Genomic DNA, 24,799 nt, shown 5'->3' on the forward strand with positions numbered 1-24,799 from the left:
GAAGTTTCACGTGCTCCTACACCATGTATCCACTGTGTTTGACCACCTTGCACCACCTACTTTGGATCTGTAAGTGATGTCAGGCTTGGGACAGATTCTTTTCAACATTTCAGGCTGTTTTTCTAAACAGTTCTAATATATTTTGCTAAGGGTAGTGCAGAGCAGAAAGAACTTACTTGGGAATTTGCAATGCAGAAAGTGCTTCCAAGTACAATTCGCAACTAGTACATTCTCTAATATGGGAACATCTGTTACCAGTAACAAAATGATTCAAATGTTCCAGTCTTCAAATTTGCTATTATTTCTGCTTTCTTCTGTTTAAACCACACTTAGTTCAGGACCCATGTGGCTGATTTAATAATGGTCACTCTGGTTTCTCTGGATAGTCTGTCAAAGCTACTAGGAAACCTAATTGTGAATGTTTGGCTTCCAAACACGTTGCAGGATGAAAATAAATCGAGTATTTAATTCTTTTTACTCCGATTTGTTTAAAACACAACTCAGAATTTGTACCTTACATATTCTTTGCCCTCTGAAAACATAAACATTAAATCGATATTCTTCTATGCTTTTGGAGTTGTCATAAATTGAAGCCATATCAGGTATGTTTTATACCAGCATTTCATTGTTTAGGGAAGAGTGAATCAGTAAGATCAGTCTAGAACAATCAGACAACAGCAAAAATGCTACAGATTTGTTTTGAAATACATCACGTGTGTGATCTGAATCTTTGCAAGGCATCTTAATTGAGAAACACGATCCTCACTTTTTGTCCTCCGTGGTATGGATTTCCAGTTGCAGGTAGGGTCAATCACAAGCTCCATCCTCCATCAATGATTAGTTCATTACCAGTCATGTAGGCAGACTGAAATTACATTTAAAAATAACCAGAGTTTTAACTAATTTTTCATGGCTATTAATTAGATGGAAACATTTCAATTTTAAAAAGGGCTTTCTTTTAAAATATTTTTTTTAATTTATAAAAATAACTGAATAAATATAAACCAATTTAGGAATGGAAGCCATTCAGCTAACTCAGGTGAGCATAGCAAAAGTACTATTAGAGGCATTAAGGGAAGAATGCATCCTGAGTGTACAAACTCATATAAACTAGACTTTGAATCTCTTACCTATGGGGGTAACCTTATTAACAGATTGGAAGAAAACAGTAGCTTTACAGAAACTCTAAAGCCAAGATGAATTTGAGCAGGACATTACTGATAGGCAGCAACATTAAGAATGAAGCAATTTCATTGAAATACTCTGTTATGCTCAGTAGGACTGCTGGACAAGCCCAGAGGAATCCAGCCCAATTTTAGGTTCATAGTAAATTTATAGCATTGGAAATACCCTTGAAGTGTGCTCACTAGTGCTGGTGGTATTTGCAGTGGTCCCTAAGAGCTTGGTGCATAACAGCCTCTGCGGGTCTATTGTTTTCCTTACACTGAAGGGGTATAGTCACGCTGAGCATTAGCCCTTTAAGCAAAAGTCTCCAACAGCTCTACACAAGTATTCTCTCTTCAGTAGCAAAGGTAGGTGATGACTACTAATTCTACTCCTTAAAACATGATCTAGCTTTGATGCAAACTTGGAAAAGCAGACAAGCTCATTTTTCCTGTCATCTGTGGTGAGCTGAGGTCAGTCAGTTTGCCTAGATGACATGAAACCACCAAATACATAATGCCTTAACAACTGTCAGCATTCGTTTTTTGTCTTGTGGCTTGAACTCAGTACAAGATCAACTGTTTTTAGAATAATATTCTAAACAAATTCTATTGTGGAGCAGCAAAGTAATGCGGGGTTCTGTGGCAGGAAATGTTACTGTTCCATACTTACTTCATCAGAGGCCAAGTACACAAAAAGATGGGCCACTTCTTCAGCAGTAGCCATCCTACCAGTCTTCTGTCTGGCTAGAAAGTCTTTCAATGCCTAGATATACAAGAACATTCAGTATATCAAAACTCAATTATTTTAATCTGATTAGTATGACATATGCAAAGCAAAACCAGACACAAGCCAGAACTTGCTTTAGTAAATTGAGTAGGGAATTTATGCTAGAAAAAGAAACAGTAGCATGGATTTCAGGTTGAAGATAATAGGAGACTGGACCTAAACCTCTGGTTCTGGAATAAAGCCAACATAAATCCTTCTTTGGTGGCAGATATTCCCAGGCCCTTCAAATGAGACCTCACAGTGATCCAGTCAGTATGGTTCAGCATCCCAAATAATTCGAAATGCATAGGCCAGAATGACCTTTCTGTCATGGGTTTGCCCTGGTTTGTGGCTGTCCCATGCTGCAGTAGAAAATGTCTTCTACATTTGCAGCGGCTACAGTACCCAACAGTTGCAAATGCTTCTGTGGCTGACAGACCTCTGCATTCACTAAGCAATATAGCTTTCTGATCATTTTAAGACTTCTGTCTGAGTACAGGCTGACCAAGCTATCAAAGGAGACACTACCGTTACGTTTATCATTGGGACTTTGAAATAGGGGACATGCTTGAATGCGGGCACGTGTCACTACGTGTGTGTGTATATACATATATTTAAAGGGAGTTAAACATATATATGACTGATCAAACTAAGGAATGGATTTCTTACCTGTTCTGGGTTAGGCCGGGCTTGGATTCTTTCCTGCAAAGATGGTGTGTCAACAGTTCCTGAGCAAAATTGTGAATTCAGTGTTAAAATTCAACTGCATCAACAATCATGACAGAAAAAAAAATGCATTCTTTGGTTCTATTCGTAGGTCTTAACACTTGCATTTAGCTTCATAATGTGATTCAGGAGAAAGGCAGCAAACCTCTCAACACAGCATAAGATTATAAATTTCAATAGAAGGCAAGACTTTGGAGCATTAGATTCAAGACTTTTCAGATGGTTAAACAGTGGCTAGCCAGTTTGCTAGCCTGTCCCTCCTCCTCACTTCCCAGGCTATCTCTCTGAAAATTCAGATACTGTGCAATGCACATGTACCCTGCAATGCACACATCCCTTGGCAATGCAATGCACATATCCCAGGCAATGTAATGCACACATCCCGGGCAATGCAATGCACACATCCTGGGCAATGCAATGCACACATCCCTCGGCAATGCAATGCACATATCCCAGGCAATGCAATGCACACATCCCTTAGCAATGCAATGCACACATCCTGGGCAATGCAATGCACACATCCCTTGGCAATGCAATGCACACATCCCTTGGCAATGCAATGCACACATCCCAGGCAATGCAATGCACACATCCCTTAGCAATGCAATGCACACATCCTGGGCAATGCAATGCACACATCCCTTGGCAATGCAATGCACACATCCCTTGGCAATGCAATGCACACATCCCGGGCAATGCAATGCACACATCCCTTGGCAATGCAATGCACACATCCCTTGGCAATACAATGCACACATCCCAGGCAATGCAATGCACGCATCCTTTAGCAATGCAATGCACACATCCCTTAGCAATGCAATGCACACATCCCTTAGCAATGCAATGCACACATCCCGGGCAATGCAATGCACACATCCTGGGCAATGCAATGCACACATCCCTTGGCAATGCAATGCACACATCCCAGGCAATGCAATGCACACATCCCTTAGCAATGCAATGCACACATCCCTTAGCAATGCAATGCACACATCCCAGGCAATGCAATGCACACATCCCTTGGCAATGCAATGCACACATCCCAGGCAATGCAATGCACACATCCCGGGCAATGCAATGCACACATCCCGGGCAATGCAATGCACACATCCCGGGCAATGCAATGCACACATCCCTTGGCAATGCAATGCACACATCCCAGGCAATGCAATGCACACATCCTGGGCAATGCAATGCACACATCCCTTGGCAATGCAATGCACACATCCCGGGCAATGCAATGCACACATCCCAGGCAATGCAATGCACGCATCCCTTAGCAATGCAATGCACACATCCCGGGCAATGCAATGCACACATCCCTTGGCAATGCAATGCACACATCCCTTGGCAATGCAATGCACACATCCCTTAGCAATGCAATGCACACATCCCGGGCAATGCAATGCACACATCCCGGGCAATGCAATGCACACATCCCTTGGCAATGCAATGCACACATCCCTTGGCAATGCAATGCACACATCCCTTAGCAATGCAATGCACACATCCCTTAGCAATGCAATGCACACATCCCGGGCAATGCAATGCATACATCCCTTAGCAATGCAATGCACACATCCCTTAGCAATGCAATGCACACATCCCAGGCAATGCAATGCACACATCCCTTGGCAATGCAATGCACACATCCCTTAGCAATGCAATGCACACATCCCGGGCAATGCAATACACATATCCCAGGCAATGCAATGCACACATCCCTTGGCAATGCAATGCACACATCCCGGGCAATGCAATGCATACATCCCTTAGCAATGCAATGCACACATCCCTTAGCAATGCAATGCACACATCCCTTAGCAATGCAATGCATACATCCCTTAGCAATGCAATGCACACATCCCTTAGCAATGCAATGCACACATCCCAGGCAATGCAATGCACACATCCCTTGGCAATGCAATGCACACATCCCTTAGCAATGCAATGCACACATCCCGGGCAATGCAATACACATATCCCAGGCAATGCAATGCACACATCCCAGGCAATGCAATACATATCCCAGGCAATGCACACATACTGCACACATGCCAGGTGAACAGACTAAACACACAGCTTAACTACTGAAGTAACCTTGCCATTGTGAATCTCAGCAAAGTTTCAAGCATGTCCTGTTCTTTCAGGTTGCTGGTTAACTTTGGTTGCCACTTGCAAGCCTATTCTTTGCTAGTAATATTGGACTAAATTTGGCCTCCTAGCATCTGCTCCTAGTTTACAAAATAATGTAAGAATACTTACCAGGACATATGCAGTTGCATCTGATGCCTTGTTCAATGAAGTCAGCCGCCACAGACTTTGTTAGACCAATAACTGCTGCCTTTGAAGTACTATATACACATCTGTTCACAACTCCTAACAGAAGGCAGTGTAGAGACATATTTAAAAAAAGAAAAAGTTAAAAAGAGAGTGCACCATGGTTGTTCAGCATGCCCTGCTTCTGGACGCCAGCATTTCCTGCAGCACCTGCAGTCTCTCTGTCAGGGCAGGCTGACTGGAATGCTGACTGCCAGAATTGTGCTCAGGCAAACACTGAGCAAAGCACACCCTCTTTCAACAGCCTAAGTCTGGGGAGTCGTCTAGGAAAGTTAGCAGAGCAAACAAAGTCTGAGGAGCAGCAGAGACCCATCTGTTAGTCACCAGCAAGCTTCCTTGGGAAGCACAGCTACAGTGCTTGCATAATTGTCATTTCTTCATTGTTTCTCTGAAGAGCACATGTAGCAATATATCACTGGAAGTAATTCCATTATAACTAATGCAGACTGGTAGAAATGATGCTGCAAACCATTTAGGACAGATTCACAAGCTTGAAGGCAAAGACTTTAGTGTTTCTGCAGTTTTCTATCTGTGCCCTTTTGTGTGCGTACAAGTCAATGTGTTTAGTTCTTTAACTGTATCCCTCCACAGCACTGTCAGTGTCCTCTAAATCCAAAGTTGTGCAATGTTTATTTTGCATTCCTGTTGTTATAAAGACTTACATAAAGAACTTTAGCAAGCTGCTGACCTTTGATGCTGGATGCCACAGAAGACATGTTTATAATATTCCCAGATTTCTGCTTAAGCATCTGCAAAAGAGTATTTATGTCATTCAAATGCAAACTATTTTGTCATCTGCAGGTCCAGCCCACAGATTTTTGTAGTCCCAAAGCTAGGAGGTGTCCTCGAGCTGCCAGACTGGCTAACTGTTCTGGTTAGATGATGTAGCATCGTGGTTCTGATATAACCAGCGTGGCGGCATCGGTGGTACCGAATTGCTTCACAAGAAGCTCTGGAAACTATCCTAAGATTCAGGGTAATGCAGACTATCTATAAATAGCTTGTAGCAGTGGTGTTTTGCAGCTGTGTGCTATATTGTAACACGGTAGCATCGCATTGCAATGCCTCCCTCACCGCTCTGCATCTGAAGGATTTTAGCTACAAATCACACAGGACAAACTGCCTGAATTCATCTTCTCTACCTTGCCCTTTAGACTGATTTCCTGCTCGAAGGATTACACGATGCAGAGGATGCTTTAGAGCAGGATGGCTATAATCTAAAGGCCTCCCCCATCCAAAACTGCAGATTTGCATTTTTATCTCAAATCCCACGCTGGCAGAGTGGCAACAGCTCAGACTTCTCACGCTGCAAACACAACACAGCAGAAACTAAGTGTCACAGGCAACCAAGCCTTACCTTGGGAAGGAATGCCTTGATCATTAGATACATGCTGCGAACATTAAGGTTCATAGTGAAGTTCCAGTCTTGCTCCTCACACTCCAGAATGGTTCCATGATGAACAAACCTAGAGTAAGAATGCGAAGTGGATTACTGTCTGTGGTTTGCATCTCTGTGGCTTTTTACACATGCCTTTCCATGGCTATTTTGCAGCAGCTAACTCTTCCATCCTTGAAAAGGAAGGCCAGGAGCTCTTTCAAAGAAAGCAAGCAACAGTCTATTTCTTCTGATGAGTGCCAGGGACACAGGGCAGATTCAATATGTGCAAAGAAATGCTTGGCGACAGGGAAATAAAAAGAGTAGAGCATTAGCAGATGCCAACTTTGCTCACTGTGGGGCTAGGAGGGCCAAAGCCATCAGGACAGGGCACCCGCAGAGCAGGGAAAACAAATCCCAGAGCCACTCTGCTTTGGCCTGGGTAGCATGGCTGTGCACAGAAAGTTCAGTATTGATGAACACATGGAGAAGTTTATATTAAAGGTACAGAATGCATTAAACAAGAAAAATAAAAACCACCATTTAAGTAAAAGAAAGTACTTCTGGAGGACGGGGAAAAGTGGGAAAACCAGTAGGATCAAATAGAAGTTGGTTACCCTGCAATGTTACAGAGGACATCAATCTTTTCAATCTCCTTGGCCAGATTTTCTATCTGCTCCTTTTTGGTGACATCCAGAACCCGTATTCGAATGCCTGGAAAAACATGGTATTTGCTTCACTGTAACAGCACCTACAGCTCCAGCCAGTTGCTTGTCAGAAACAGTTTCCCCGCAGTGATGCACCAAGACATGAAGACTCAAAGAGTGAGAGCTACACTTAAGGTAGCACAGCAGTTAAATTGGGACAGCATGTCATGCTATTTAAAACTTCAGGAGGAAATAAAAAAGATCAAGTGATTTGACTGTCTCACAGCATGACAAGCAGATCAGTTAGCATCATTTACCATAAAAACATTTCAACTAAATTTGAATTCCACTATACTCTCAGGCTGAAGAATGACAGGACCTGTATAATCATAACAAGCTTTTGCACCCATTAGAGTCATGTACAACCAGTGACACATGGTCTAATCTGTGTAATATGAGATATGAGATAGGGAGCCTGCTTTGGCAGGGGGGTTGGACCCGATGATCTCTTGAGGTCCCTTCCAACCCCTAAGATTCTGTGATTCTGTGATTCTGTAATAAATCTTTGCAGTCTCTCAGTGTGTAGTTGTAGACAAGATGGAGCCCAACTTCTCAGAAGCCCACAGTGGAAGAATGAAAGGCAACAGAAAAGTTGGAACATTGGAAAGTCTGACGGAAGGTTTCTGTGGGTTCTGGTGGAATTTTGTTTGAGGTTTTATGTTTGTTTTTAAGAATACCATTATTATTTCAAAACCATGAGGGCAGTTGCACTGAACACCGGCCTACAGAGATTGTTGAGGAAATTCTATCTTTGGAGATGTTCAGAACTTGCCTCAACACAGCCCTGAGCCGCCACTCTAGCCAGAGACACTTTGAGCAGTAGGCAGGTCTAAATGGCCTCCACAGGTCTTGTCCACTGCACACGATTCTATGAAATACTGTAAAGCATCTGAGTGACGTCTAAATTATGGGAGAATTTGATTTGAAACGGATAAAACCCTGTTCCATCTGAAACCAAACTGACAAGTTTGTGAGCAAGCTCTATATGCCTTAATTAAAAGATATGGACATTTCTGAAGAGATTTGTGTATAACAATGCAATTAGACTACAGGCTGGTGATTAACATCAGTGCTAGATTGCCTCTCTTGGATAAAACTCAGAGATCACAATGTTCCTAGCCTTGATGAATTATAGCTTAACGAGTCATATGTCAAAAGGAAGGAAGTGTCTCTGAGTATATGGAAAATGACCTCTTTGCTTGTGAATGCACCAGCAAAGGGAAAAATTTAAAGGAACAGCTAAGAGTGCAACATTCTCCTAAACACCCTCAGACTAAACCTGGAAGTCCTAAAGTCCCCAGAGAATTACAAAGGGATCGCTTGTCGTGAACTCCAGACACTAGAGACAACATTTGCTCTAAAGGCTGTGCCAGAGAAAGGGGGTTTTGCATATTTGACTATCACTCCATAAGAGGTATTCATTAAATCCACTTCCTTCTGTCAAATTAAGCTGGAAGCATTTTCAGTTGTAAAACTTTTCAGTCTTATTTTTTATTTCAAGATTGAAAAAATGATTTGAATACAGTGCCCCACACTTGTGTCACTCAGATTACAAAACACAGCAATGCAAAACCTGCTCCTGGAAGTATGTTCCTGTGATACCAGGAGGAAAGCAGCCCTCAGGACTGAGCATTTGTACAAACAGAATTGGCTTATCTCGTGTGGGTGGAATTAGTTTCTGAAGACATACAAACGCTACTAGCCAGCTGCCCTTTGATGTGTTCCTTAGCACGGACCACGGAAGCACAAGGCACTAAGTCTACTTTCTGTATAGGTGCAGGTTAGTTCCTGTGATTGGAGACATTATTCCATGCCCTTTAAAGTGATGTGTTTGCCAATTCACCTAGTGAGCACAGAAGGTAACCCGAATGGGCACCGTGCTGGGAAGCAGAATTCAGCTGCTTCTGTCACATGACTGCAGTGGTTCAGCCCCAACCAGTGGCTGAGCAACACATGCTGCTTGCTCATTCCCAGAGGAGAAACAGCCAGAGTCTCTGTGGGTTGGGATAAGGACAATTTACTGACAAAAATCACGGTGAAAGGGGAACAATAACAGCTTGTGGCAAGTTCCACTCACACCCAGTGTAACACAGAGTACCTTAGCGACCCAATGGTAACACAGAGCACTGCATGTCATGAGGCCCCAGTGCCCCAGCTGCACTCAGACTGCCCTGGAGGCACCCAGGAGCACCCCTCCCCGGCCAACCCCTTTTATGGGGGAGTGATGCCAGGTGTGTGGGAAACATCCTGGGCTAATTAATTCAGCTCATCTGGGCTGGCTGCCTGAGGAGGGTAACTCTGGCCTGGCCAGAACCAGGATAGTAACACACTCAAATTTATTCCTTGTGCCTGGGATAACACTGCCCAACGTGCTGATGCTGTGGTATGTACATGCCAAGGCTCTGCCATGCTGCACACCACAGAATGAAGCGTTGCCAACATACCTTCCCTTCTTCCTGGCCTTCCCAAGTTTGCCCTCTCCTCAAATTGCACTTCAGCCAGTTTATAACAAAACTTGCAAGAGCTGAATTAACTCCTACTGTAAGTCCTTTACCTGGATACTTCTCCAGTTCCTGCAGCTTAGGTTCATTGATGTCTGTAGCAATTACTTCAGCTCCTTCTTTAGCCAAAGCCTGAAGAATACAAGAGGAGCAGTTTGTATTTGGACATTCCAGACCTTATCAGAAATAAAATCTGTTTTCTTCTCATTTCCTTTTTAGCTTGAAATATAAATTGGCTGAAGGTAGCTGATCTCTTACCTCTCATTCTGGGCATGTCAGAGTGATGGACATCAATTACAATGCACCCTGGGGACAGCTAAATAACTGTACATGATACAAGACAGATTTAAGATCTTTTCCTTAAAGTAAAAAAGCCATAAAAAGTTATAAAACCAGCAACCAGACTAAGACAGCTGGTAGTATTATTGCCATTATTAGCTGCACAGGGACCAGCAAGCACATTACTAATACATATGGCTAGAACTGTCTGTCTTGTTAGATTTAAATGATGATATGGGATTTGATGAGTAAAGGCACAAGTCATGAAAAAAGAATGATGGTATATAAACTTTACAAAAATCCTTTGCATCCAAATAACTGGAATAGAACTGTACTAAAAGAAGCATTACTTTGCTTTGATACTTAACCAGAGATATTCCTTCATTCTTGGTGCTCACCTCAAAACCTGCTTTCTCTGCACTGCACTTACTGATACAACAGCTATGCTAAAGCGTAACCCCCATGTCCATTGTAGTCTGACACCTCAGACTGTAGCTCCAACTCTTCAAAGTAAATGTCTCAAGTGCATCTTCAGTGGATAATGGCATTAAACATGCCAGCCTTGTGGGGTATTTACAACGTGAAATCGCTGAGAAAATTACCTACTCATTGGACTGTGTGTTTTAATGTAAGTGCCAGGATCAACAGTCTTCTGTGTTTTTAACTGCATGCATGAGGAACTCACATCTGACAAAAATCCTACTTGCAGGAGTGTTTCCTGGCTTGTTGATTACATTACAGAGATAGTGAGATACCTCTACTAATTTATCTACCATGGAAAAAGGAAGTAGCAGGGGAAGAACTGGTCAAAAAGAATTAAATGGTAACCAGGAAGTTAATAAGTATGTTGAATTCTGTTTAACAGTAATTAAATAAAATTTGTAAAGGATTTCTCATAATTGCTCATTGTGAGCAACAATGTAGCTGTGCTGTTAGTATTGTGTAGACTTGGCCACACCAAGTATCAATGCAGACACCTTGGCTTTACCGTAGGGGATCTTTGCAGTACCCAGGCCTACATCAGGAGACATTCCCTCTGTCCTCCTGATCTCCCCCCAGAGCAAAGCAGCATATTGGACTGAAGGCACAGACAATGACAGTCCTGTATTGTTAGAAAAGCAGTTGCAGCTGTTCTCAAATCTTTCCCTTATCCTTGCCTCACACCACTGCTCAGAGTTGCAGACTTCCAGAAATGCAAACAGCACAAAGCACACATGGCACAGCGCAGTGGCTCTATCATGCCCTGAAATTTTCAGTGTGTAGTTCTGGCTTCAGTTATGGTTCAGTAATTCAGGAACCTTTTGGTGCACACGTCCTTAGACATGCTAGCATTACAGACTTAGCTTAGGTACAGGAGAACAAACGTTTTCCAACTTACTATAGCAGCTGCCTGACCAATCCCCTGTGCTGCTGCAGACAGCAGTATGACCTTCCCGTCAAGCCGACCCATTCTGCTGACCTGTGAAGGTAGAAAATGTCACAGAACTTTTAACAGAGATGAGCAAACAACACTCCTTGGGACTCAGATCTGAATGCCTTCCAAAAACAAGACACAATTCAGAATACCTCTGCCATCAAATCATATCACAGATTGTCCTGTTTAGTTGCAGTATGATGTTGAGTCCTCTAGGGCTCTTAGTGGGAGGACTACCTCTAGGGGAAAGCACAATGCCTGAACATTACTCTTTAGACTGGCAAGTAAAAAGCATCTCCTTGGGTGCCTCTGGTGGCAGGCTATATAAGGTTGGGCCTGTTTTGATGTGTGAAAAATACCAAGCAAGCTCAGCAAGATGAGATTAAACACACAACTAGGTCGTGCTGTCTCTCTAACATGCCAAGCTTTCCAAAGTGCAACTCCTCAAATTTCACATTCTGGGAAAGGTTCTATTAATTGTGGCAAGTCCTGAGTATCTTAATGAGCTCAAACTGCTTGCTGAAAGCAGAGGAAGTTCTTCCTTATTCTTTGTTGTCACATCTTTTCAGTGGAAACCCCCTTCCCAACTGATTACTCAAGTACTTCCCCAAATCATCTGAACACTTTAGAAGCAAAATGCACTACAAAGACATTTTTCAATCTAAAAGTCTGTTTTTATGAACATTTGTCACACCAATTCTATAAAGCATTTAAAAAGAAATGTTAATATAGTCACTCACCAGGAGATCTCAAACAGCTTGTTATGTTTACAGACCTTTGTCCAAAAGGAAGTTTTTTTACTGTTTTTTGCCGTGCTTGTTGGGATTTGTAGTCTAACCGGTAAGTTTCTCTATATGAACGTAATTTCCTGCTGAAACATTGAGATGCTGCCATCTAGTGAAACTCAAGATTTTAGAGGTACGATTTTCTCCTTAACAGGAAGAGCCAGAAGGATCACCAGTTAGCTGTACCTTCTCCCTAAGGGATTCAAGAAATCACCAAGAATCTTATGGAAAAAAACACAAGGATTTTTTTCCTAAGCAAGTTCTCTTTAGCAACAGAATCACAGCATCTTCTGAGTTGGAAGGAACCCATAGGGATCATCAAAAGTTCAACTCCTGGTCGCACACAGGGCAGCCAAGTCAGAGCACGGGACTGAGTGCATCGTCCAGACACTTCCTGAGCTCAGTCCAGATCGGTGCTGTGACCACTTCCCTGGGGAACCTGTTCCAGTGCCCGACCACCCTCTCAGTAAAGGGCCTCTTCCTAACACCCAACCTAAACCTCCTCTGTTGTAGCTCTCAACTACTGAACTAGGACAATACTCATATGATAAATTTTGCTCTTTTTAAACTAGCAATTTACTAACTCACCTTTTTGTACTCAGCCATTCAACCTGCATTTGTTAAGGCAGAGTAAATAAAAAACTCTTGGACAAACTAATTTAGTTCTAAGCTCACACCGGACCTGAAGCCCCTCCTTTTACTGTTAATATACCTACAGAAGGACTTTTTATTATCTTTTACAGAACTGCCCAGTCTGAGTTCCAGTTCAGCTTTAGCCCTTCTGACTTTCTCCCTACATGATCTCACTAAATTCCTATAGTCGGCCTAAGACACCTGCCCCTTCTTCCAAAGCTCATATTTTTCCCCCTTTTCCCAAAGATCTTCCTGGATCTCTCTACTCAGCCAAGCTGGCTTCCTTCCTCACCGACTCCTCTTCTGACAGACTGGGACAGCCTGTTCTTGTGCCGCCAAGATTTCCTTCTTGAGCAGCAACCAACCCTCTTGGGCTCCTTTGCCCTCAAGGGCTGCCTCCCATGGAATCTTATTGAGCAGCTTCCTGAACAGTCCAAAGGCAGCCCTATGGGAGTCCAAGGTGCTTGTTCTGGTCTCTCCTTTCCTTACTTCTCCCAGTACTAAGAATTCTATCAGCTCATGATCACTGTGCCCCAGGCGTCCTCCAACCTTCGCATCCCCCACTAGGCCTTCTCTGTTTACAAACAAGTCCAGCAGGGCACCTTCCCTGGAGGGTTCATTCAGGAAGTTGTCTTCCAAACACTCCAGGAACCTGCTGGACTGCTTCCTCCCTGCTGTATTGTACCTCTAGGAGACATCCGGTAAATTGAAGTCCCCAGTAAGGATGAGGGCCAGTGACCGTGAGACTTCTCCCAGTTGTTTAAAAAACAACTCATCAGCTTCCTCCTCCTGGTCAGGTCGTCTGTACTAGACTCCCATCACTCTCTCTCCATGGTTTTGTTTTCCTCTGATCTTTCCCCAGAGACACTCAGCCCTGTCTTCACCATACTCCAGCTCCGGGCTGTCAAAGCATTCTCTGACATACAGGGCTACCCACCTCCTCTTCTACCCAGCCTGTCACACCTGTATAGTGTGTAACCAGCAATTGCAGCACTCCAGTCACGTGAATTATCCCACCATGTTTCTGTGATGGCAAACACATCACACTCTCCTTTAGTTACAAGGATTTCTAATGCCTCTTGTTTGTTACCCATGCTGCGTGCATTGGCATAGATGCACTTCAGCTGATATATTGATCTTGATATGCCCCATAGGGAAGCCAGGCTTCCCAAGTGACAGCTGGTTAAGTTACCTAGCCCATCAGTAGTAGTTACATCTCTACTCTGAATTAGCACACTAACCCCCTGGTTAACTAGGGCGGCTGACCAGGGGTCATTGCCAGCACACCATCCCTCAGTAACCTGACCACCACACCCAGGCTTTTTTCCATCTGGCCCATCCATAGCCTGGCCCTGTCCCCCTCCCCCTTCTTATCTAGTTTAAAACTCTGTTAATGAGCCCTGCTAGTTTCTTTGACAGTATCCTTCTGCCCCTTGGGGATAAGTGTTCCCCATCCCTAGAAAGCAAGGCTGATGAGGCTCAAGCCAGCCCCTTGTCAAAGAACCCAAAGTTCTGTTTCTCACACCATGTTCTGAGCCAGGTTTTGATTTCCTGGCTCTTATTCCATCCCCCAACATTCCCTGTAGTAGGAATGATGGAGGAAAACACCACCTGTGCTCCAGCTCCTCCTACCAGGTGTCCCAGGGCCCTTAAGTCCTTCTTAATGGTCCTCAGTTTTCTTTTATGTATTGTTAAGTCCCTAACTGAATCTCCCTTAAGGCAACAGACTTCCCTTGGTAGAGGGTCCAGCCTACAGATCAGGCCCTCAGTTCCCTCCAGAAGGGAAGCCCCTAAGACAATGACCTGTCTTTTCATCTTAACAGAGGCTGTTTTCATGGTTTGTTTAGGGGTTGTTGTCCTAGGGAATGCAACCTCAGGAGTAGTTTTCCTATCAGCTGTCTCATTATCTGGCTGCTTCCCTTGTAGTAGGGCTTCTTATCTATTGCTCAGAGGAACTTGGGGAGGAAGGACAGGCATGGAAGGCACTCTCCTACTGCCCTTGCCGTGTACTTGCTTCCATTCATCCCTTTCATTTAGACTGTCCTGCCTGGGGGAGAGTACAGGGTCGCTCTGGTCCTGGACACTATCTGCTGGGTACTCACACTTCTGTGGCTGGGAGGACAGAACCTGGCTCCTCTCATCTATCTCCATTTCAGCCTCCCTGATGCTCATGAGCCTGTCTCGTTTATCTTTGAGCACATCCACCTCCTCTTGTAGTTATGCTGCTTGGATGAGGAGATCCCTAATCAGTTCAGACAGCCATGGTCAGAGCTCTCTCCTGCTGCAAGCATGTTGTGACATTCCCTGCAGCCCAAGACCTGCACTGCAACATGCTTCTGTGGTTTTTGAACTGGGTTCCTACTTCCACTTTGGAAGGTGTTGGGGTCATGGCCCTGCGCCGGGTAGACACCATCACGCAATTCCTTACCAGAGATTAGTGACCCTCACCTGGCAGTTGGCTGAGCTCCCCTACTTCCTCTGCCCGGCGGGTGGGCTGGCTGGCTGTCTTGTCTAAGCTCTGCTGCTTGCTCCCCTAGTCGCTGCCCTCCTTAATCCCTTTCAAGGTTAGAGGGTGGGGTCACATGACATCAGGGGAAGAGTGAGCTTTGGGGAGCTTCCAGGTCAAAGGAGCTGCACAGGGTGCACAAATAGAGGGAACCTCTCCGTACAGCCCGATTTCACACACCTGAGTGATCCCTGTCACCGCTGATCATCACTCACCGACCAGTGACTGTGAAGGTTTTACTGCATTTAAATGCCCCATGGGTGCTCTGGTCCTGCCTCCTTCTGCACCCAAGTCACTCAGCTTATGATGATTTTAATTCTTAATAGAGTAGTTCTGGGGTTTTGAGTGCCAAATTCCTATTTCATTGACAGTGAAGTGCATAGAGGAAGGAAAGGGAGGAAGAGCTGTCTTTTGAACTTCACATGTGTTCTGACAGAGAGACTTGAGGAGAAATAATTAAAGAAAACAGAGACTTGTGCAACAGCGAAATTCCATACAAATTAATTACTGTAGGAAGTTACAGAGGACACAGACAGGAACCACAGTAGTGATGGAAGTAGCAAGATCACTGTAAAAGATAGTCTTTGGACACTACATGTTGTAATCATCATCCTTAGCTATAGCACAATTAAGCAGCCAAAATACACACATTAAACTTTATTGTCCAAACAAATTTTCTCATACAAAACAAACAAAAAAAAAAAGCAGGTCTCAGTGCAGATAAGTAGGTTAGTAAAACAGTCCATCTTGCAGCCCTGATTGGTCAGTTTGTTTTCCAGAGTACCAAAAAAGCATCAGGTCCATTGCTCGCCATTAAAAAATCCAGTACCCCACTTCAGACAGGGACCTGGAAGTACATGGAAAGCTGATGCTAAGTACAAAGTTACTCTTGGCATCATAATTGCCTGAGCTGCAATACTGTACCAAGTTAAAACAAAACCTTGATTGCATACCCTATAAACAATAAATTAGTAACTTTAGTTGGATGTCACCAGAACTCTTCCCACAGTTTGTGGAAAGGCTTAAGACTTTTGACCTGAAGCAATTCTCTTTGTAGACTCAGATTCTGGATGTGGCCACTGCAGAGGCATCTTACAACAGGGCTCAGTTACTGGGTGGTGCAATGAGGGGCTTTATCTACATCTGAAGTTCCAAACCAGCGCCTAAGATCATCTGTGGGCTGTATTCCTGTTGGTCGTGTATCTATATAGAAGACAAGAACATTAAAGTAACACTTAAGCTTTCCCAGTTAGACAAGAAGTAGAAATACAGCAGTTTAATCTTGACTAGATATTTGAATGTGAGCTATCAATGCTTGCCTCAGAGGAGCTTTGTGCTGTGAGGGGATCTGTACTATCACCAGGGTGGCCATCACAAAACCCAGCAGTGAATCATATTCTTTCTGTCATATTCAGTACTGGTGAAACCTTCACCATGTCTGCTGGGGCCTCCTCAAAGTTTTTAGAAGCAAGTGTAGTGAGGGCAGTAGCATTAAAACACTAGCGTAGGTCATCAGGGGACTTCCCCAGAAATCACCAGGCCAGATGTAAGAAATCCTGAGCAGGGCTGAGGAGAAGTTATCAAGACAGCTATTAGTGCAGCTGGGGGCCAGGCAGACCAGCAGCTGCCATGTGAAAGACTGTGTATGTCTACCATCTTGAAGAAAATTAGAAAAAAAATTAACCAGCAGTTGAATAGTTTTGCAGAAGTTTCTGCTTAAACAATGTAACAGCAAAACATTTTAGAGCTCATCTAGCAACGATATTCAGCCACCAACACTTCCACAAAGCAAAAGACAAGTCTGTGTAATCTGCAGCAGGTGAAGGACTCTGAAGTGTTGAGGTTCTGTAGAGCTTACACAAGCTTCCTGGCTCCAGCTGGTCAGCCCTTCAACAGTCAGCTGACTAACCAGTCACAAAAACCTGCAAGTCTCGGGTCTGAACGTGGAAGCTACAGGGTATTTGCCCTCAACTCAACCCACTCCTTATAATTGCCTAATCTTCATAGGACAACCAACTGCATTGCATACCTGTTAGCATATCCAAGCAGGAATTATCAAAGAAATTTGTTGGACAAGCCTGTGCCAGAGGCTTTGATACATCCGGAATCACAATTTCCTTAGAGACAGGCTTCTTGGATGGAGAAGGCATTTGCTCTTTAAGAGAACAGGGCACTGTTTTCCTTGGAGACCTTGGCACTGTCTCTGCAGTGGTTTCTCTTAAGCATCGTTCTCTCCACTTTAGTGCTCTTTCTTTCCATTTTCTAAGTTCATCTTTCAGTTGGAGTTCGTTACTGAAAAGAAAAAACCCAGCTAGCATTTAGTTAAGAAAAATTTAAAGTAGCTTTCTAAGCTAAAATTCCTTCCAACATACAAGGCTGTCTTCCAGCTCAAGAGATGCAAGATGCTTTCTTACATAAGAAAGCAATTTAAAGTTCAAAAGCCATGAAGATGTATAAGCAATAAATACAAGCTTTAAATAAAAGGTTTTGTGAAAGAGTCTAGAAAATCTAAAATTAATAATTACTTCTGTAAAGCATCCCAGACAAACACTAATGACATGCATAGTTAAGTAATAACAAATCATCTGACATGTCAGCTTTATACTAACCTTTGTAGAAGGTCATTTTCTTTCTTAAGGTGCAAGTTCTCCTTCTGTAGCTTAGTCTGTTCAGATTTTAGAACAAGTATTTGTGTGCTCTGCACAATACCACTGCCACCACCACAAGTAAGGGGCGTTTGGGATTGCTGAGGAGCTTCCTTTTCCACCACCACTAGGAAACAGTTTATATAAAGGTATGTGTTATTTGGACAGTGCTTAGAACCAACACCCCTTAAGCCTATCCCTTCCTATGGTCTCATATGTAAAACTAGGCTGCAAATACAACAGATGTTCTTTTTTGTACACAAACATAGCTCCCCATATGCAGACTGCCAGGGAGGTATTACCAAACTTCAAATATTCTTCATTGGGCCTTCCAGAGATAAATCAGATAGTTTCAGGTACGCTGTAATTATGATTAGAACAAGGTATCACTATGTGAAGTCAGCCAAGGAAAAGAACTGGCAACATGAGCTACTACAACTGCAGCTTATCCCACCAGAAGTGCAGACATGTCTGGAGAAATAAATGCAAGAACTGCTGTGATTCTAATGCAGTGTACATGCAGCTAACATTTTGCTTTCTGTACCATCTTCCAAAGTCCCCAATCCTCCTTGTGCACTTTGAGGTAAGAGGCCTACATCTCACTCTGGACTTCAACCAGCCAGCCATAAAACTGAATGTTTTACACGAAAGAGTCCCTTATATTAATCTTGAATTTACCAGTAGCATCTTGCTCTTGCTGTGCTCTTCTAAGTTCTTCTTTTAGTTTTCTGATCTGTTCAACTTGGTCTTCTACAAGAGCTTTATAATTAGCCAGTCTATATGGGGTAAGAAGGAAGAAAGAAATTCCTCATTTTAATAATTACTACAGTTGCAGCAGAGCTACTTAGATTTCCAAATGAGCCATCAGATACAAAACAGACCCAAAGTCATACAAAAGTAAAATCTGGTTGTCAAGTTTGATTTTCAGTAAAGTGCAGAAAACAAAGAGTTGGACTAGAGTTATTCTATGACCATTCTGTCACTGATTTTGATTACTGCTTTTATCAGAACAGATGTTTCACTTAGGGCTGGTTGAGAAATTTTGGTAGGTGTATAGGGAAGGTGTTTTATAACCAACCTGAGATGTATATTGTTTTACTGCTTTAGAATCTGGCTACAGTAAAATCTAGGACACCTAAAACCAAATGCTTACTACTTGTTCTGTGTGAAAAAGGTAAGAGAAAAGGAGAAGCCAAGAGAACGAAGCAGTTGAGAATTGTAACAAGGTAAAATTTGAACTTACTGCTTATCATAAGAGTTGGACTGTTTCATTCTTTCCATATCACATTTTACCAATTGTGTTTTGAGATGATCAATTTCCTCTTTATACAACTCAGCACCTTTATCTAATTTTGCCTGGAAAGAAAGTAAGACTGAGAATGAAAAGCTTGTTACTGCACAATGAGTTTAAGGGTCACTTATGTTGTATCTTTACTATGATCTGCTACATTGTGCAGGGAGCAGGCAGTTGCTTTAGAGTAAGAACACCCAGATTACCAACTAAGGCTGTAGGGCCAGTTGGTATGTCAATTGTGGTGTTACACAGTTATATTTTAACAAGTTTTGCTGATTTTGTTTACTTGCAGGTACAAGTCTGGGAATGTGGACCTGGTATGCAAGTTTAGCTCACAAAATAGCTCACCCTTTTTAAATTTTAATCTTTTTAAAAAACAATGTGTCAGAAATGCATCACAGACAAGTGATAAATTCAGCTTCTAATACGAAACCATGTGTTCTAAATTATGTCTCTGAAGGCTGCATTGGTAGAATGTGAAACTGCACACTGAACAGGCGAGTTGAACATTGAGTGTTTTACTCTACAAATGCCATACAGAACAATAAATTGACTATGGTTTCATCTACAACTCTAATGTCTCTCAGAGATCAGAGGATAAGAGCAGCAAAGAAGAGAAGGCTCTGAGGAGACCTTATTGCAGCCTTCCAGTACCTAAAGGAAAGAAGGAGAGAAGCTGTGGCTGCCCCCTCCCTTGCAGTGTTCAAGGCCAGGCTGGATGGGACTTTGAGCAACCTGGTCTAGTGGAGGGTGTCACTGCCCATGGCAGGAGGTTGGAACTAGATGGGCTTTGAGGTCCCTTCCAACCCAAGCTATTCCATAATTCTATCATAAGTATTTTGCTCATACCTGGAGACTCTGATTCTGTGTCAATGCAGTTTTGAGGCAATTCTCTGTCTCAATCAGTTTGGCTTGCAGTTGGGTGAGTTCACTTGTCGCTGTTTGTATTCTTATCTGTGCTTTTAACTTGTTTATCGTGTCATCTTTTTCTTCAACATTTTTTCCTACTTCATTTATTACATTTTCCAGCTTTTGAATTTTTACTTCCATAGCCTATTGGGATATATCAGTTATGAACAGTTATGGCCAAGAGATAGAACAGTAACAGCACATGGTTGGATTCTTAATAGCAACAAACAAAACCCCCAAACCACACACACACTCACACAAGATAAATACAACACTACAGGCAACTCTTAGAGTCTACCTCACTCACTGTTTTCTGCCACCTTTTAGTATTCTGGAATACTCATTTTTTTCGTTAGACTTAAGTGCTTTGAATAAGAGTAACCATGACAAAATAGGACAGAGAAAATTAGCCCTCAATTCCCAGGCCTTCTCCAGCTTCCACATTGACACAGTGAACACCATATATTTAAAGGAAGCATCAAGAGTATCATACTACTAAAATCAATACTCTAAAACCAAAAAGGAACATTTCATATGGAGTTTTCAACTGGCATCTATTTGTATAAAGAAAACACAATTAAAATAATTACATTACAGGCAAGATATACTTGATATTTGTAGCTTTTTTCTTGCTAAAGTAAAAGTGCACTCTGGGCCAGTGTATTGTGTGGCACAGATTTATAGTTGCTGTCAATCTATTTTCTAGTCAGTCTGAAATGCTCTCACTCAACAGACAAGCACCAGAGAAGTTTCCCATAAAAACAAGTATCAGCACCTTTATGTCTTGCTCTGCACCCCTTAATTTGCCACGAAGCTTGTGGTTTTCTTCTTCTAACGCGAGGCTGGCAGAGCCACTGGGGGCCAGTTGGTCTTTAAGACTGTTTAGTTCCCTACACAGCTCTTCATTTGTCTCTTGTCTCTGCTTCAATTCAACATCAGCATTTTTACAATAACTGCCAGTTCTGGCATCCAGCTCTGAAGAAAGTTGAAGGAGTATCTGAAAATAAGTAGTATGACACAGGCATGTTTTAGCTAAGTTTTGAATCAGCTAGAAATAAGGGAAGAAACAGGAAGGTTCTTGGCTCTATTAACTTCAAAGAGGGTGCTGAAACACGAATGCCATTTCTGATGCTTGCTATGAGAAACGGGATCACTAATACTCAAGAGTCCAGTTTCATTTCCAAAAGATGGGGAGTCAGCAAGGAACACAAGAGAAGATGGCAACACACTGCCAATTTCATGGTATTCCTGCATTGACTCAAACAGACACCAAGGTTACAGAAACAAAGGAGCTACATTAGAACAACTTCTTGGATGTCACTAACACACACAATCGTTGGCACAATTTTTTACTAGAAAGGCCAACAGCACCCTGGTCTGTATCAGGAGCAGTGAGGCCAGCAGGACTGGGGAAATGATCGTCCCCCTGTACTCCACACTGGTGAGGCCGCACCTCAAGTGCTGGGTTCGGTTTTGGGCAAGGACATTGAGGTTCTGGAGCACGTCCAGAGAAAGGCAACAAAGCTGGGGAAGGGTCTAGAGCACAAGTTGTGAGGAGTAGCTGAGGGAATTGAGGCTGTTTGGCCTAGAGAAAAGGAAGTTGATGGGAGACCTTATGGCTCAACAACTCCCTGAAAAGAGATTGTAGCTGGGTGAGTGCTGGTCTCTTCTCCCAAGTAACACGCAATAGGACAAGAGGAAATAGCCTAAAATTGTGTCAGGGCGGTTTAGGTTGGATATAAGGAAAAATCCTTTGTCAGAAGGGTTGTCTAGCACTGGAACAGGCTGCCCAGGAAGCAGTTGAGTCACCATCCTTGGAGGCATTTAAAAAGACATGTAGATGTGGCACTTAAGGACACAGTTCAGTGGTGGACTTGACAGCATTCGGTTAGTGGTTGGACTTTATTTTAAAGGTCTTTGCCAGCTAAACAATTCTACGATTCTATCTGTTGGTAAGTATTTATCATCAGCAGCACTTACTATATTAGTAAATTTTTAAAAGCATCCTATTGTGTTTGGGTTTCAATCAGATTAGAGGCATTTACAGGGCACTTACACAAAATACATTTCTAATTAAAGTAGTTTCAGCTTTACCTTTACTTTAGGAGTCCAGAATTTTACGACTTCTAAAAGCCTTTCATTATCTTTCTTTAACTCTTCTTTAAGTTCCTCTGTGGCACAGTGAGCTCCTGAACAAGCTTCCCAGAACTGCACTGTTTCTTTTCTAGCACTTTCTGCCCTCTGTAACTCCGCCTCTATGTCAAGGAGTTCACTTTCCATTTCTGATACATCTTTGAGAATGTTCTTAGAAAAAAAAAAAGGAGAAAGGATTCAAGTTTAAATATTGCTTTGATAACTGTATGTCTAAATATACATTTTGCTCTCTTTTGTATCAATATTTGCAGGATGTCTATTTTGGCATCTAGTTATCATATAAACGGAATTTTGCTACACTTACAGCCTACTGACAAAATAGGAAGGCAAACTATATTCCTGGGGCAGGTGGGAAGGGGAAAGCAGGGCATATTAATAAAGGTATGTATTTTATGGGGCTGAGAAGGAAGTAACATTCTTACTATTTGATGAGCTAAATAATTTCACTTGAAGCTATTGTATAAAATAGTTTTTGCATTATGAATTTAGCAGCAAAAAAAAAATATTACAAATTCCACCCCCTGCCCCCTTAAGTAAAGTCTTAACAGATAAGAGCAATGCCATTAGGTTAACACCACCACATTAACCCATGCCCTGAAATAGGCAAGCAGTATTGTCTTAAAATTGGCTGAAATGCTACCTCTGCATCCAGGTTCAAACTCTGCAGCACTCCGGTGATGTTTAACTCTTGAGAAGACATTTCACTCTGATTCAAAGAGATCTTCCTGAGACACTGAATCTGAGCTTGTAGCTGATATTGTTTTCTCTTTTCTTCAAGCAATTCCATTTCATACTTGTGAACAGCAGCGTGATATTCTCCTCTCTTAGAGCAAACACGACCGAACAGAAACTGTTGCAGAAGCACAGAATGCATTGGTGAGTATGCTTTAAAACTGTACCCCACATCCAGCTGAAATTCCCAGTTTTGTAATCAAATCTATTTACTATCCTAGTCCATCGATGTCCAGGACAACTAAAACGTGACTGAGAAAGTTAAGCTCATGCATACTGTACAGCAATGGCACACAGACTTGTAGCTGGGCCAGTGTTTCTAAAGATTTCTTCTTTTTAGATTTTTCAGCCTTTTTAGGACTCTGAGGGGAGGAAAAAAGTTTTAGACAGCATTCCGTCACTCTAGATTTTGAAAAGCAAAGTAGTATTTGTTGTATTTATTTGCTCTTAAGAGACTTGTGAAAGGTGAAGATGATTTGCAAGAAGAATACTACTACCATGCTGATTTAAAGCTTTATTCTAGTCAACATTGCTACTTAAATGTCTTTAACCATAGAAGTTGAAAGGCATCTATGGAGAAAGAAAAGAGAAGAAAATCTAAAAACCCTAAGTGAAATTAGGAAATGAGGCTCTTAGGAATACTTGTTAAGCTTTTTAGCTAATGGATATTTGTAGAGGTGACTGGTTCTCAAGATCAAGTCCAGTGTATAAAAACACTGGATATGAGCCTTGTCCTCTCTCCAGCCCTCCCCTCCCCACAAAACACATTAACATTTAATGGTAAATAAACAGGGAAATACCACCTTTATGCAGGAGTACCATCAATGATATGATAACAGAAATTATTTCCAATTTCCCTTAATGTTTTTCCTGATAATTAGAATCAGTTTCTTCACTAAACTACAAATTGAGGAAGGTTGCATGGCTAATGAAATTATCAAGCTACCTGGGGAGTTCTGCAGAGTAAACTCACATCTCTGGGGCTTCTTTCCCCCACAATAAAAATACGTACCTAGGGGCCCGTAGTTTGATTCATTTGGCACAGAAAGAATTTTATTCCCCTTAATCAAAATTAATTAACAATAATGAAATAATACCATGCAAAGCAGTTGAACTACAGTACAAGACTATGGTTGATTAACTTAAATTGTTCTGGTTTTCCAAGATTGCAAAGTACCTACTACCTATTTATTTGCTACAAGATACACATTCACAAAAATCTATGCCAGAGCACGCAGCTCCCCAGCTGTTAACATGAAGCATCCACATTCAGCATTATAAATTGGTACCTTCAGTTTGTTCAGTAAGCTCTGGAGATGCTTGTTTATTTTCTCGTTTTCATTCTGAAGTCTTTTGACATGTTTACTCTGTTCTGATGAAAGCTGAGACAGTACGACAGCTATAACCACATTTTGATGATTCAGCTCATCCCTTAGATTCAGAGACACTGTGGAGAGACATTCATACCTCTTCTGTATATTTGGGAATTTCTCAAGAAGCTCCTAAATGGAAGTGAAACAAATTAATTCAGTCACAATTAGGCAAGAAGTTTTAGCTATAAACAGAATCTCAAAATAAGCTATCAGACTCCAAAACAAACCTCAACAGTACGTATTGGTTTTACAACAGAAAACAGGACAAAGACAAAACCATTAAGCCAGGCACAACAGCAAAGAATTTCTTAGTTTTCCAGAAAAAAAAAAAAAAATCTTATTTCTTGTCATGATTTAGGTTGCCAAGCCACAATGAGACTGGTAGACCAGACCTGAAATGACCGTTCATGCATTTGCCACCTGAACTGCCCTCAGGATGAGTTCCCAAGCTGATCTAACTTGGTCCTTTGCTGGAAGAAAGGGATCATAACACT

The 24,799-nt window shown here is 42.3% G+C and overlaps 2 protein-coding genes across 2 annotated transcripts in view; both read right to left on the reverse strand.

Annotated features, from left to right (window-relative positions):
* Window positions 1-456: 456 nt before the first annotated feature.
* On the reverse strand, window positions 457-12,665 carry BDH2 (3-hydroxybutyrate dehydrogenase 2; the record flags this gene model as incomplete). The annotated part of the gene is made up of 10 exons (XM_084263254.1): window positions 457-865; window positions 1,837-1,929; window positions 2,602-2,660; window positions 4,924-5,037; window positions 5,687-5,747; window positions 6,356-6,464; window positions 6,991-7,087; window positions 9,635-9,713; window positions 11,239-11,319; window positions 12,648-12,665. The coding sequence occupies 10 exons, from the start codon at window positions 12,663-12,665 to the stop codon at window positions 812-814; spliced, it is 765 nt and encodes a 254-aa protein (XP_084119380.1). The 3' UTR covers window positions 457-811.
* Window positions 12,666-16,306: 3,641 nt separating this feature from the next.
* Window positions 16,307-24,799, reverse strand: part of CENPE (centromere protein E) — a gene marked incomplete at both ends in the record, with an annotated part of 37,752 nt that continues 29,259 nt past the window's right edge. The window contains 10 exons of the mRNA XM_084264068.1: window positions 16,307-16,401; window positions 17,228-17,490; window positions 17,808-17,970; window positions 18,522-18,619; window positions 19,087-19,199; window positions 19,987-20,190; window positions 20,822-21,043; window positions 22,141-22,350; window positions 22,841-23,050; window positions 24,222-24,434. Of these exons, the coding sequence (XP_084120194.1) occupies window positions 16,307-16,401; window positions 17,228-17,490; window positions 17,808-17,970; window positions 18,522-18,619; window positions 19,087-19,199; window positions 19,987-20,190; window positions 20,822-21,043; window positions 22,141-22,350; window positions 22,841-23,050; window positions 24,222-24,434 (1,791 nt within the window). The remainder of the gene's footprint in view (window positions 16,402-17,227; window positions 17,491-17,807; window positions 17,971-18,521; window positions 18,620-19,086; window positions 19,200-19,986; window positions 20,191-20,821; window positions 21,044-22,140; window positions 22,351-22,840; window positions 23,051-24,221; window positions 24,435-24,799) is intronic.

Source organism: Gallinula chloropus (genome assembly GCF_964237585.1).
Source record: "Gallinula chloropus genome assembly, chromosome: 4".
NCBI classification, from domain to species: domain Eukaryota; kingdom Metazoa; phylum Chordata; class Aves; order Gruiformes; family Rallidae; genus Gallinula; species Gallinula chloropus.